Raw genomic sequence first — 13,579 nt, 5'->3', positions numbered from 1 at the left:
TCCTTCAGCACAGCAATTAGATTGTAACCAGTTATTTGTTTTTATAAGTGGGCTGCAGTGAACATCTTCATATTTGGATCGTTGCCAAACTATCTTATTAGACTATGTCTAAAACATCAAAACCATTAGTTCTCAAACTTTAGTGTGCAAACACACATACTGATAATCATGCATATTCCCAGGCCCTATGCATAAAGATTGTGATTAAAGAGGTCTAGAATGAGGCCTGGGAGTCTGAATTTTAGCAAACACCTGCTGTGATTCTCAGGCAGGGGATTTGAGCATCACAATTTGAGAACTAATGGCTTACAGATGTTAGAAATACTATCTTTTTTTTGAATCTCTTGAAAAACACCATTTTCCAACAATTATAACACAGGATAAATATTGCCCTGGTGGCCAGTTTTATATTTCTTTCCTAAATAAGGGCATTTAACCTCCAGCTTCTCCAAGATAAATTTGTTCTACTTATTTCTGAAGCACAATGGGTATGCATTGATCAGGGAGATAAAAGGGCCACTTGTTACGCTGTTTGTGAGATGTAAAAGTTAGAATAAAGACATCTGCTTTATCACTTTTATTATTTAGATAAAAATACTCAATAGGAAGTTTGCGCTTAAACTGACAGTGGATGAACATTCATATAAAACTCATATAAACTTTTTTTTAGTAGAGATAGTTCTCTTAGGGAATAGGGAGTTACGGTTTAAAATGTACAGAGTTCCTATTTGTAATTATGGAATGTTTTGGTAATGGATGATGGCGATAGTAGCACAACATTGTGAACATAATTAAAAGCATGGAAATATATATCTAAATGTGGTTAAAAGGGGAAATTTTAGGTTATATAAATAGTAATAGTATAAAAATTTAAAAAAAAGTCCATGGAACTATATTACACAAATAGTGAACCTTAAGTTAAACCATGGACTATAGTACAATTATAAAAGTGTGCTGTCATCAATTGTAACAAAAGTACCACACCAATGCAAGGTGTTAATAATAGGGTGGTATACGGGAATCATGTATTTTCTGCATGTTCTATAAACCCACGATTTCTTTAATAGAATAAAATTTAAAAAAAGAAGTTACAACAATTATTTCAACTATTGCCTTCCAGTGGAATACAGTTAAAAAAAGCTTTTTTGTAGTTACAATATTAATGTCCAGACTGGGCAACTAAGTGCTTATACAAAAGATGTTAACTTTGTCCAGGTGTATTCACTGTTGCTAAAGCTTTGCCAGGCTTACCCTTTGTCTTTCTTTTCCATGTTCGTCCTGAAGAAGTGTATCAACACATTTCTCATTAACTTCTCTCTAGAAATGAATGAAGTAAATTGTGACCAGTTAGCAATTCAAGAGTGTAGGTTAAGCTTACAGTTCTTTCCTTGGGTGAACTTCACAAGCTTGCTTAGGCTCAGTTTCCCAGTCTAAAAGCTAAGAATGTGCATGTGCATGTTTTCCTTTGATTTTCTATGTCCGTCATCTCACTAAATGTGTATTTTGCCATTAGAAGTTATAAAATCAGAGTATTTCAGAACAGAAATTGATTTAAAAGTTCATTTTGTGCAACCTCTGAATTTTAGGTCTAAGGAAACTAAGGCCCAGAGAGGTTAAATGACTTCTTAAAACCACGTAAGTAATTAGTGGCCGAGTCAGGCCAGGCCTGCAAGGTCTGTCTCCTGATTTAATCAACAAGGATTATTGCTAGTTTCCAATGTTTATGTAGGGCTGTCCTGACCTCAATTCTATTAAAAATTTTTAATGAAAATGTGAGGCTTATTTTAATGTATGATATATATGTATGTATTCTGTTCTTTTTTTCATAGCATTCACTCTGCCAGGGACAGTACTTAGGGGTAGCACAACTTAGTGGATATTAGCTCCAGGTTTAAAGAAAAGAAATTCAGATTTGAGTCCTGACTTGTATTGTGACCAGCCATCCTGGTTTGCCTGGAACTGGGGATTTTCCAGTACTAGGGACTTACAGTTGCTAAGACCAGAAAGTTCCAGGAAAACTGGGAAGATTGGTTACTCCATTAGCCACATGGATGTATGGCCAAGACATGCTATTTTATAGACTGCTGTTTCTTTATATGTAAAATGGGGGGTGGGGGATGTTGGGGTGGTGGTAATTGGACCTAGTTCAAAGGATTTTAGTAAAATTTAAATGAGATGGTTTATGTAAAACCCAGCACCACTTAATAAGGACTCAATGAATAGTAGCCATGATTATTATTGTTGTTTTACAAAGCAAGTAGATTTCTCAAAGCACAAATCCATATAATCTAGATCTCCACATCTGGGTTTTGGAGTAAATTAGCTTTGTTTTTAGCTTCACTCTCTTCTTTACCTTCTAGGTGTCCTTCTTTTATCCTTTTTCCCCGTAAAATTGTACAATACAACCCAAGGTTGAGTCCATTGCATATCCTTTCAGATTTTTCAAAGATATAAATCAGAAAGAGATAAATTTTCTATTTAGAAATCAAAATCGATGAATGAACTATCAAATGCAGTATACTGCTCTGAAAATATAAAAGGAATTAGCCCAGATTATAATACTAGAAGCTTCAATTTTGTAAAGAGCAAACTCTGTGCCATATATGGATGCTTCAAATATTTCGTATTTCTGGTCCAGACAATGGTCCTGAAAGGTAAATGTCATTATCCTCCTTTTTCAGATAGAGAAACAACCTCAGCAAAACCAAGTTACTTGTCTAAAGATATTAAAATAATAAGCAATACCACAGATACTCTAAATTAGGCCTGGACTGCTCCCAAGTCCATTCACTTTTAGCTTACAACCTAATTTTGGTTGGAAAAAGGACTCTGCCTCCCTGGGTTAGTTTCTTCACCTATAAAACTCAGAAAGAAAAGGAATTGCCCTTTATGATTGCTTACCACATTGCACATTATGGGCATGATCTCACTTAATTCTTGTGAGTAAATAGTATCCCCATTTTCATGATAAAGGAATGGAAGCCTTAGAGAGATGAGCAACACTCTAAGAATACACTTAGTAAAGTGGCAATACACGGATTCTAAATCCCAGGTGCTCTACTGCAGCATGTTACTTTGTAACATTTGGTGACTCTCTAATTCTACCTAAGTGGATGCAATAAATGTTGCCAGAGTAGAACTTCCAACCACTTGGAAATAATTACTGCTCACATAGTGGTATATTTTTCCTTAGAAAAATTAAAATCGAAGTACTGAATGTTTTACTGTTTTCTACAATTAATTTGCCTTTGCCTGTGGCTCATATAGATCAAATTTGAAAAAAATCTATTGTGATTTCAGTATCATTCTACAAGATACTCAGATTTTCTTCTCAGGCCAGTTTTGCTTCACAAAGCATATTACAAAACTTTACCAGAGAGTGTCCAAGTAATGTGACGTATGAAAATGTTTTATAAATATGGCCCTAAGTATGAAGAAAAAATAGGACTCATTTTCTTCCTGTCTCTTCATGTATGTGGGAGAAATGTGCGAGTGTGTGTGTGTGTGCGCGCACACGTACATATAGAATACCTATAAGATCTATAAGAATATATATACATATGTATTTATATGTATTTATAAGAACACATGAATATGTCAGGATATATATTAAAAGAATTTTTGCATTACATAGAAGGTAGAAATACATTTTGATTTACTCTTGATTTTATAAAATTTATGCCTAAGGCTCATAAATTCTGAGGTTATTATAAATGTCAGTTAACTGTTACAACTGAGCCATACCTAAATATAGCAGTGAACAAATTTAGTATCCTTAAAATAAGCCTGTATTTTAGTTCTTAGTTCTAAACTTTTCACCAAATATTATTCTGTGGATGGCTTTTATTTCTTTCACCATTTTTCATGTGTAAGGTTAACTTAATTTCTTTCCCCCAAAGTATATAGCCATTATGTAATGAAAAACATTGGGCCTTTTCTTGATGACATGTACTTTCTGGAACTTTGCCTTAGGCCTCTGAGGAAACGCTACATTCCGGTAACGGAGAGGAAGACCCTTTCCGAGGCATGGAACCCTATCTGGTCCGGAGACTCTCTTGCCGCAGTGTCCAGCTTCCCCCTCTAGCCTTCAGGCAGTTGGAACAAGCTGACTTGAAAAGTGAATCCGAGACCCTGCACAGACCAACCAGCCTCCCCTTGAAGATTCTCCCACTTATTGCCATCACTTCTGCAGACTCCAGTGGGTGAGTGCCCTTGGGGACGTTTCCCAATTATATTTTGGATGCTGATTGCTATCTGTGGTCTTTTGAGGTTTTGTGGCTCATTGCTTTATTTGAGTGGGAGAAAAATGAGCTTTCTGGAGTCAAAAGAAAGGAGGATGATATTGCTCAGGTGAAGTCTCTGTGAGCGGAGACCTTTTAGTCAATTGTTTTACGAGAAGGAGTTGAAAATGTGTTGGTGAATGATAATAAGCACCCAGGAAAGGGCAATTGCACTTGGAAAATTTAGTCAAATTGTTTTACAAGGAGGAGTTGAAAATGTATTGGTGAATGATAATAAGCACCCAGGAAAGGGCAGTTACACTTGGAAAATTAATATTGGTCATATGTGATTTAGTAGAAAAAGTCTTAACAAATGAGAACTAATGGGCAAATTATCATTTAGGCTTACATATCTGGAAACAGTAGTCAATGTTCATTGATGCAAAATGAATTTGGAATCAAGCATAGATTGTACTGTAATTAGACTCAAAGGAAATATGCAATTATATTCGTGAGCCTAGTAATTTGGCCTTTGACACTTTGAGGTGTTGCTTACCAGATACCCTCTCAGTTCCCAGCATGAGGCATTTTATTTTGTATCATTACCTATAGAAGAATCCCACACATGTCTCCATCATCTAATATTTCTATTTCCTACTTTCTACAGTATTTGTACATTCTCCATGGTTCTGTGTCCTTACTCTTTTTCCAGCTATTTACCAGTGGAGGTTTTACTCTTTAGTAACCAGGTCACCAGTCAAAAAAAAAAAAATTGGGGGATGTGCCAGTTTGAAAGTATTGTGTCCCCCAAATGCCATTATCTTTGATGTAGTCTTGTGGGGCAGACGTTTTGGTGCTGATTAGATTTGCTTGGAATGGGCCCCTCCCAGCGGTGGGTGATGACTCTGATGAGATATTCCCATGGAGGCACGGCCCCACCCATTCAGGGTGGGCCTTGATCAGTGGAGCCATGTAAATGAGCTGACTCAAAGAGAAGGAACTCAGTGCAGCTGTGAGTGACGTTTTAAAGAGGAGCCAGCTTGCTAGAGAGGAACATCCTGGGAGAAAGCCATTTTGAAACCAGAACTTTGGAGCAGACACCAGCCATTTGCCTTCCCAGCTAACAGAGGTTTTCCGGACGCCATTGGCCATCCTCCAGTGAAGCATTAACAAACTAGAACAGGGGAAAAATGGAGGATTTAACTCCCATTATTTGTTCTGTTGTCCAACTGCATTTTTAACAAACTTGAATAGAAGGAAAGAAGATGAAGCCAGTTGTGTCCCCACTTACAGACTCTTGGGATTTTGCTAGAACTGTAGGAATATACAGATATATTATGCTGTAAATGTGATTCTTCCTCATTCTCTGCCAAGTTCAAGGCATTTTTAGGGAAGATGGCTTTTAGATTTTCCTAAAAGTTGTTGGGAAAGTTGTGTTCAGAAAAAAAATATACAAAGTAGATGAAAATGTGACCAGCCATTCTCATGTAAGATATTGAAATTGATTTGAACTCTGTTGACTGATGAGTCTAAAGCACCTGTGTTATTAAAAGGCAAGAGGAGTATTATTACCACGTAAATTAAAAAGATGACAAATTCTGATTTTGAAGCATTACTTGGGGACTTCCCACTGCTTCCCCCCGCCCCCACCATGAAGGGGAAGTATATTCCCCTGGCAATGAAAATGTAGCAACGTGTGTATGATGTTTCTGCCCAGGGAAACCCATAAAAGACGATGTCAAGGATTTTATTGGGAGTTGGTCACATAGGCACCCTCTGCCTAGCACATACCAAAATTCCAGACTCCAAGAAAGAAAGCTGTGTTCAGCATCAACCAAGATGTTTGTGCCAAGAGTTTAGGCACAGTGGGATATTGTTCCCATACATCAACCTTGCAAATGGACCTTTCTAAAGATAGCAGTCTCAGGTCTGCTGATAGCTCTTTTCTATACTCCAGGTTTATCTTAGAATCATTGTCTTTCTTTCTCCACATTTGAAGAAGAAAGGATTGCCATTAAGATAAACATGAACCAATTTAAGCTTCTGATGTATGCAAATAATTTAGGTCTCTCAAGAAATTTGATGGCTAAATATGCGTTCCCAGTTCCAAGCTGGTGTTATATTATCTGCCCTTAAAAGAAAAGGCAGCTGTATATTTAATATATCTCTGTGTTGTTAGGCAATGTGTATAATTAAAAGTCTCAGCTAAAAGCTAAGCTCATTTAATTAAATTTGAATGTGTTGCTAAAAACAAATAAATAGTCTCCAAGCGCCAAGAAACTTGGAGATTCATAATTGTCTGCATCATAGCACTTCTGTTGGTTCAAAAATCCGTTTCCTTCTTAATCAAGAATCTAAGAATCAAGTGTAAGCTAAATTGTGCTTAACATTTCCAAATTTATTCAATATTTTGAAGGAAAGCATTGGCATTTTAAAGATGTGTAGCAGGGATAACTTGTCTGTACCAGAAGGTAGCTAAGAGAAACCATGGATGGGAGTGGCCAAAAAGTTTGTAAATTGAATATTTAGAAAGAGAAAATTCAGGAGTATAATTTACTGGAATGTCTCAGCTTTGGAAGAAGAGGTGAAGATGGGAGTCACATTTTGTAGCCATTTCAGTTAGCTAAGAGTCCTGGATTCCTTCACAGCCATCAGAAAGGGATGATGGGAAATTTAGACTATTTTAGCCACGATGTCTACTGTCAGATTCCCTGTTATTAAAGGTTAGTATGCCCTCACGTCCAATTCTCAATCTACACTGAGACTTGAGCAATTGCAAATCTCTTGGGGGAAAGGAGACTTCATGCCCTTGGTATTTTTTTTTTTCTTTCCTTTCCTTCTTAACACTGTGTCTTTTGCTTACTTCTGGCATATCAGTACATCAGATACTTGCACAGTCAAGAATCTTCCAATGGGCCTAGGGACTTGTTCCACCTCTTTAGAAAACCACGGGTGGCCCCCAAGTATAATTGGTTTCTGAAAGGAAACTTTGCCTTGCTGAAAGGAATGTTATGGATGAAAGCTATTAGCTTTCTCCTGGAGTTCCTGGGTCAAGATGCTGAGGTCAAGAGAAATGTTATTTATTATCACTCCCATAAATACTACTTTGGGTTTATCCCAGGCAACACGAATGCATTCAAATGTGTGCTCTTTAACAATTCCCTTTGAACATGCCTAAGCCAAAAGGTTGTGTGTGTTTTAATTTAGCAATGTTTAGAAAATTTAGATGAACACAAAACAGAATTGTATGACCTGGGATGCCAAGAGCCTACAATCCATCTACCAGTTATTTTTCCACGTAGGGTGGAATCATTCAGGCTTCACGGCTGTTTACCTATCCTCTTTGAAGTAAGAGGGACAATTACTATTGGCTTGAAATGTTATGCACTTGTTTTAAAATATACTTGGCAAAGAGGTAATTAGGAATGTCCTAGCTTGCCATATTTCCCTTCTAAATAATTTTCTGGCCAGTTGCTTTTATCAACCTTTCTATTAAGATACAATTTACCTGTGGTAGAATACACAGATCTTAAGTGCACATCTTGATGAATTTTTATATATGTATACACTTAGGTACCCACTACCCTATTTCCATCACCCTAGAATGTCCCCTCATGTCCCTTTCCAGTCAATACAGCACACTCTCTGAATTTGGTGACTAAAGATTAGTTTTGCCTGTTATTGAACTTCATAGAAGTGGATTGTACAATATGAACTCTTTTGTGTCTGGCTTCTATTGTATAAGTGTTTGTGACATTTATCCGTGTTGGTGAAGGTATCAGTAGTCCTTTTTCTATTATAGTGTAAAATTCCGTTGTATGAATATAGTAAAAAATATACACCAATTTATGGGCATTTGGGTTGTTTCTAGTTTGGGGCTATTATGAATAAAGCTGCTATGCATATTCTTGTACAAGTCTTTTTATGGACATAGGCACTCATATCTCTTGGGTAGATTTGTAGGAGTGAAATTTCTGAGTGATAGGAAGAATATGTTTATTTTTATTAGAAACTGCCAAATAGCTTTCCAAAGTAGTATACCACTTTCCCACCAGCATTGTGTAGGAGTTCCAGTTTTTCCCATCCTTACCAACTCTTCGTATTTTCAGTCTTTTTCATTTTATCCATCTGGTGAGTGTGTAGTATTATCTCATTGTGGTTTCAATTTATATCTCCCTGATGAGTACTGATATTGTTTATCTGTTAATATATTTATTTATTATTTGCATACCTTTTGTGTTGTGCCCGTATATTTTGCCCAGTTTTTCTTTTACCTATTGATTTGCAGGGACTTTTTAAAATAGATTCTAGTCACGAGTTCTTTGTCAGATGTATATATTTTGAAGTGAATATTTTCTCCCAGACTTTCCCTTTCCTTTTAAATTTCTGTTATTTTTAATATGGTAGTAACCTTTAGGGCCCCTGGTCTTCATGTGTGTATGTGTGCACATGTGCAATGAGGGAAAATTGTCAGTGAATGGCCATAGAAATGAGGGTGAGAGAGATGGTGAGATGATGGAATTAGGTGGGAGAAGAGAGAAAGGAGGACATGAAGATATAGGAGGGAAAAAAGGAACAATGAAAAGGAAAAGAGTAAAGTAAAGAGTAAAGTAGTGGAGGGTGGAGAGGAAAATGGAAATGGGGATGTGGACACAGCATAATAAATGGAAACCATTATAAGAATGGCATTTAACTAGCAGGGCAATTTTGCTTGGAGACAAGAACAGTTGAATGTTAGCAAATGGACATCCAGGCTGTAAGGGGGCAGACAAAGAAAAGTTGAGAATGAAATGATGTTCAGGGGGCTGATAGCAATGTAGTAGTGGTTAAGTGTCAGGGATCTGGAGGCAGATTGTCTGAATTTGAGTTTCGTTTCACCAGTTACTTGCTATATGACCTTGGGAATGCTACTTAACCACTCCAAGCTTCTAGTTTCTCAAGGGCAAATATAGGAATAATTGGAGTACCTACTTTATGGTATGGAGTGTTTGTGAAAATAAAATACTGAGCACTGTTCTTTGCATATTATAAGCATTTACTCTATATATAACACAACAGCAACAACAATACTTATTTGGGAGAAAATCACATTTGTTGTTGATGATTTTAGTTTCTGTATTGAAATCAGCCCCAAAGATCATAACTTTTGAAGAAGAGATGAATGTTCTCAAGATTTAGGAGTCAACCAGAAATTTGTTCCTGGTTCAGAAAGTTAATATTATTATAGACCTGTCACAATTGTGTTAAGAAGTCTTTGTCCAACATTTGGCATCTGCCTGCACACGTCCTACTTTCAAGTGTTGTTCACTTATGGCTGGAATGAGAATGGACATCCTTCCTTTCTTCTGCTTTACTTCTGTACAACCCTGGCTGAATTCTACGTATTTCCCTGGTCAGAGTCCTTAGGAGGAATTTGGAGCTCCCTGTGGCCCTAACTCTGGCACTGGTTTATTTTCCCTGGTGGTCCATGTACCCCGATACTCTGAGGAGGGTTTAGCTTACCACGTATGGAAATTGATCCCTGCCTGCTGGTAGGAAGTTTGGGAGCAGAGGGAGGGGAAAAGTAGGTAGTGATAAATCTCCCTAGCTGTGTTTCACTGCTGCATCAGCTATAATAAAATGATGCATAATAAAATGTCCCCTTGTGACATGATGACACACCTCTGGATGGATGTATATTCAGAGATACATGTGGGTGGAGAATATTGCAAACACTTTCTCATTGCTAGTGCCCTGTTTATTACCTGTCTGGAGAAGCACACTGTGTGAATTTGTATTGCTATGTCCTATAAAAAAGAAAATGAAAAGATTTTAAAGGAAGAAATGGTCACCCCAACATAGGGGGGAATTATTGCTCTAATCAAATGAGGCTTCATTTTACAAGTATCTTCCAGAAATATTTCCTTGATTTTAGGGAAATTCATTCACAGAGGGTTTGATCCCAGGTGACAATTAGACATAGACATGTTTTGATCAACCATTTTTTCATCTCAAACACACATAGTACATTATAATAAACATAAAAAGGTGGTAATTTTCAGTATTTTGTTACTGAATAAAAATCCAAATAGAAAATGAAAGGAAGGAAAACAGAGGCTTGGCTAAAGCAGACTTATCTGGTCTTCCAACTTTTTCTCTTTTTAACTTAATACAGTTTTTTTTTCTATTGTTCATTTCATAATTGAAATATTTTTGGATCTAAGGATTTGTGAAACTACCATAAGATCTGTACCTTCATATTGGCTATGTGCTCAAGTTTCATGGAATTTAACTAAGTTCTTATTGAAAGTTATTTGAAAGCTCTACAGCTCACTAGGCAAAGCATAAAAGATTGTGATTGTAAATGAGTCCTTAGAAATACACTGTAGTACTGTTGAGCTGTATGTGGTTTAAAAAATAATCCCTGCAAGGAAATTGGGAAGCAATATTTTCCGTCTTCTTATAGATTCAGGTTATGCAAAAGAAATTGGATCCATTTGTCTTTGATTAATTTAAATATAATTTATTGATTTATTAGTTGTCTAAACTTCTCAGGTATCCCCAAAACATCACAAACCTTTTGCTTCTTAAACATTTATTCTGACTTAGTTAAAGTTAGTATTATTTTTGCCCTAAAATTTGTGATTTTCAAGATTAAAAGTAGACTCTAAGAGTGATGGAATATTTTCTCTTTACAATATGATATCTTGATAAACAACACCTTCTTTACAGAATCAGTAGCAAGTCTTCAATCTAATCTAAAATAAACAACTGAAAAGATGCTGATAATTTTCCCCTCATATCATAGAATCTCAAAAAGCTTTATGATATCTGCTATACACTCAATTTATAAAATAGCAAGATAATTATCAAACTTCAATTTCTTTTTCAGAGTACGGGGGTGCTTCTTTATTCTTGGAACACTTTCTGATATTTTAATTATAGATATATTGAATGAACTGATACTACACCACAATATTTTACCCTAAATCTGTGCATCAGTAAAGTAACATGTACCAGGTGGGGGTTAACTTTTGTAATCATGGGTTCCTATTTAACCAGGCTCTCAAAGTCTTGAAAATGCTGCAGAGTGGCACCTTGTGCCTTTACCAGGGCAGAAAGAATCTGGTCCTGATTTTCAAACCTTGCCCATGCCATTTTTACTTGTTTTAGTCTATAGGTTGGCTGGGGATCACATTTTTTTTTTTTTTCAATGAACCCATTGAAACATTTATTTCTCTGTGAAAAGTGATCAAAGTCACAGTACTATCTCAGATACAGTGAAAAACTGAAAAAAAGCACTTTCTTTTCATTATGTCCATCAGAGAATCATAATTTTTAAGTTCCTCAGATTGCACTTTTGCTCCAATCACTACCATGTTTGACCTCTCTGTTTAATCCAGAACTGTTCATGACAGAAGTGTTTGGGGAGATTTTACTCTTCTTTACAAGTCATACTATTCTGTCTTGTGATATGTTGTTTATGGAAAGAAAAAGTCAGATGGAAGCATTCTGACTGAATGGTATATATTAAACTTAGTATGTGCTGCATAAATATATACACTGAATCAAGTTTAATAAGGGCCGAAGTGCATTACCTTGAAAAATCCCAAACAAGAATCATGTTCAGCTAAAATTCAGAAAAGGATGAAGCAGTCGGATTTTTTCTTCCACATATGAGTGACACAAAAGGGCAAAGTTTTTTTTTAAAGAAACTGTTTAAAGAAAATGATCTATAGGAAAAATATCTAACCTTCTGTTGAAACTCTGTGTATGTCGGGGGTGAGGCAGGATTGCTGAAAATCCTAGCCATTTGGTTAGAATTCATTCTAACAACTTAGCATTTAAATATCATTTATCAGACCTGTTTCTCCCATTAGTTTGGAATCTTCTCTCCACTTGAAAGGAAGTAGATGGAGACAGGCATTTTGGGTCTATTCTAAATCTTTGAGATTTAGCCAGAACAGTATGACATTTAGTAAAATTGTTCAGTGTCATTTATACAACTTATATGGGTGACAGGTTGACTTTATTTGATGAATTAGCATAATTTACACTAAAATGGGTGGTTCTGACCCTGGGAGAGGCAAGACCTTTGTCTATATCTGCAGCAGGGCTTTATGACAGGTTGTTCTGACTTAAGCAACCAATGTGATTTCCAAAGAATTGTGAATTGTGCTAAATGTCATAATAAACACTCACAGATATAATACTGTCATGCCTTGTTATATAGAAGGTATACATAGAAATTCAAAATTTTAGAATACATAAATAGATTTTAGAATATATAATTTGAAATATAGGAATAAGATTTATAATACATAGTTTAGAATACATAAACATTATAATGTAAAATTGATTTTCTGGAACTTTCCCATCTTTTGTTTATTTGTTTCAGAAGTTTCTCCCTTGTTACTCCTCCACTAACCATTCTGCACCTTTGTCTTTCTTATTTATCCAACCTAATTACATTCATATTAACTGTATTTATTGAAGGCATATATTTCCACACATTACAGAACAGTTCAAAGCAATAAAAGAATAACTGATTAATATATTTATTTATTTATCTACTCAGTCATGTATTGATAGTTTATTTATGTATTCACCTATCCACTCATCCAACAAATATTTACTGTGTTTATTATTTTCCATATACTGAGCTAGGATCTGGGGACAGAAGGTTCAACAAGACAGACATAGTCCCTTACTGCATAGAGTTTAGAAATAATAGGGCACACAAACAAGAAAATAGGCAATTGCAATATTGCTTGTTACACGTAATGTGCAAATATGACTGAGGAAATATACAATAATGTGAGATATCATGGAAGAGCAAACTAGCTTAGACTTTGAGCAATTGACACCTAAGCTGAGTCCTAAAAGAGGATGGTACAAGGCTGAGAGAATAGCGGGGACAAAGTACAGGACATGATAACACTGGCTGCCTGCATTCAAATAAACTAAAAGCTGTCAACCATGGCTAGAACAGGAAAGCACATTGGAGGTACAGGTGATAATAGTTACTATTACATTATTGTGTAACCTGTTGTGGTTTGGGGATGTTTTTCAGCAGTTTTTAGCAGCCCGGATATAGTCATAGAGAAGACAAACAGTTGGATTGATCCAGATTTTGAATGTGGGTGCAACGTAAGGAAAATAGGGCAAGGGTTTGAGGGTATTTGCAAGACAGAGAATGAAGTAGTGAATTTGACAACTAAGCTGGACATAGAAATGAGTGAATATAAGTGGATGCTGATATACAAAGGGTTCAAGGTCACTAAAGGTCTCCATGATTTCGATGGGTGATATTAGAATAACCGAGAAAGCTGAGAAGGTAGGCAGTTGTATTTGGAGAATGGGATGTTTGATTCTTAACA

General features: G+C 36.0%; 1 protein-coding gene across 8 annotated transcripts in view; it reads left to right on the top strand.

The window, feature by feature from the left end:
- The window catches only part of PDE4D (phosphodiesterase 4D), a 1,663,062-nt gene that overhangs the window by 589,121 nt on the left and 1,060,362 nt on the right, over positions 1–13,579 (top strand). For all 8 annotated transcript variants that reach the window (XM_037799050.1, XM_037799045.1, XM_037799053.1 and 5 more), the window contains one exon: positions 3,973–4,202. In XM_037799050.1, coding sequence (XP_037654978.1) covers positions 3,973–4,202 — 230 coding nt within the window. The remainder of the gene's footprint in view (positions 1–3,972; positions 4,203–13,579) is intronic.

Source organism: Choloepus didactylus, chromosome 11 (assembly GCF_015220235.1).
Source record: "Choloepus didactylus isolate mChoDid1 chromosome 11, mChoDid1.pri, whole genome shotgun sequence".
Classification (NCBI taxonomy): Eukaryota; Metazoa; Chordata; class Mammalia; order Pilosa; family Megalonychidae; genus Choloepus; species Choloepus didactylus.
Note: the sequence above shows the minus strand (reverse complement) of the source record. Positions and strands in the feature narration are given on the sequence as shown.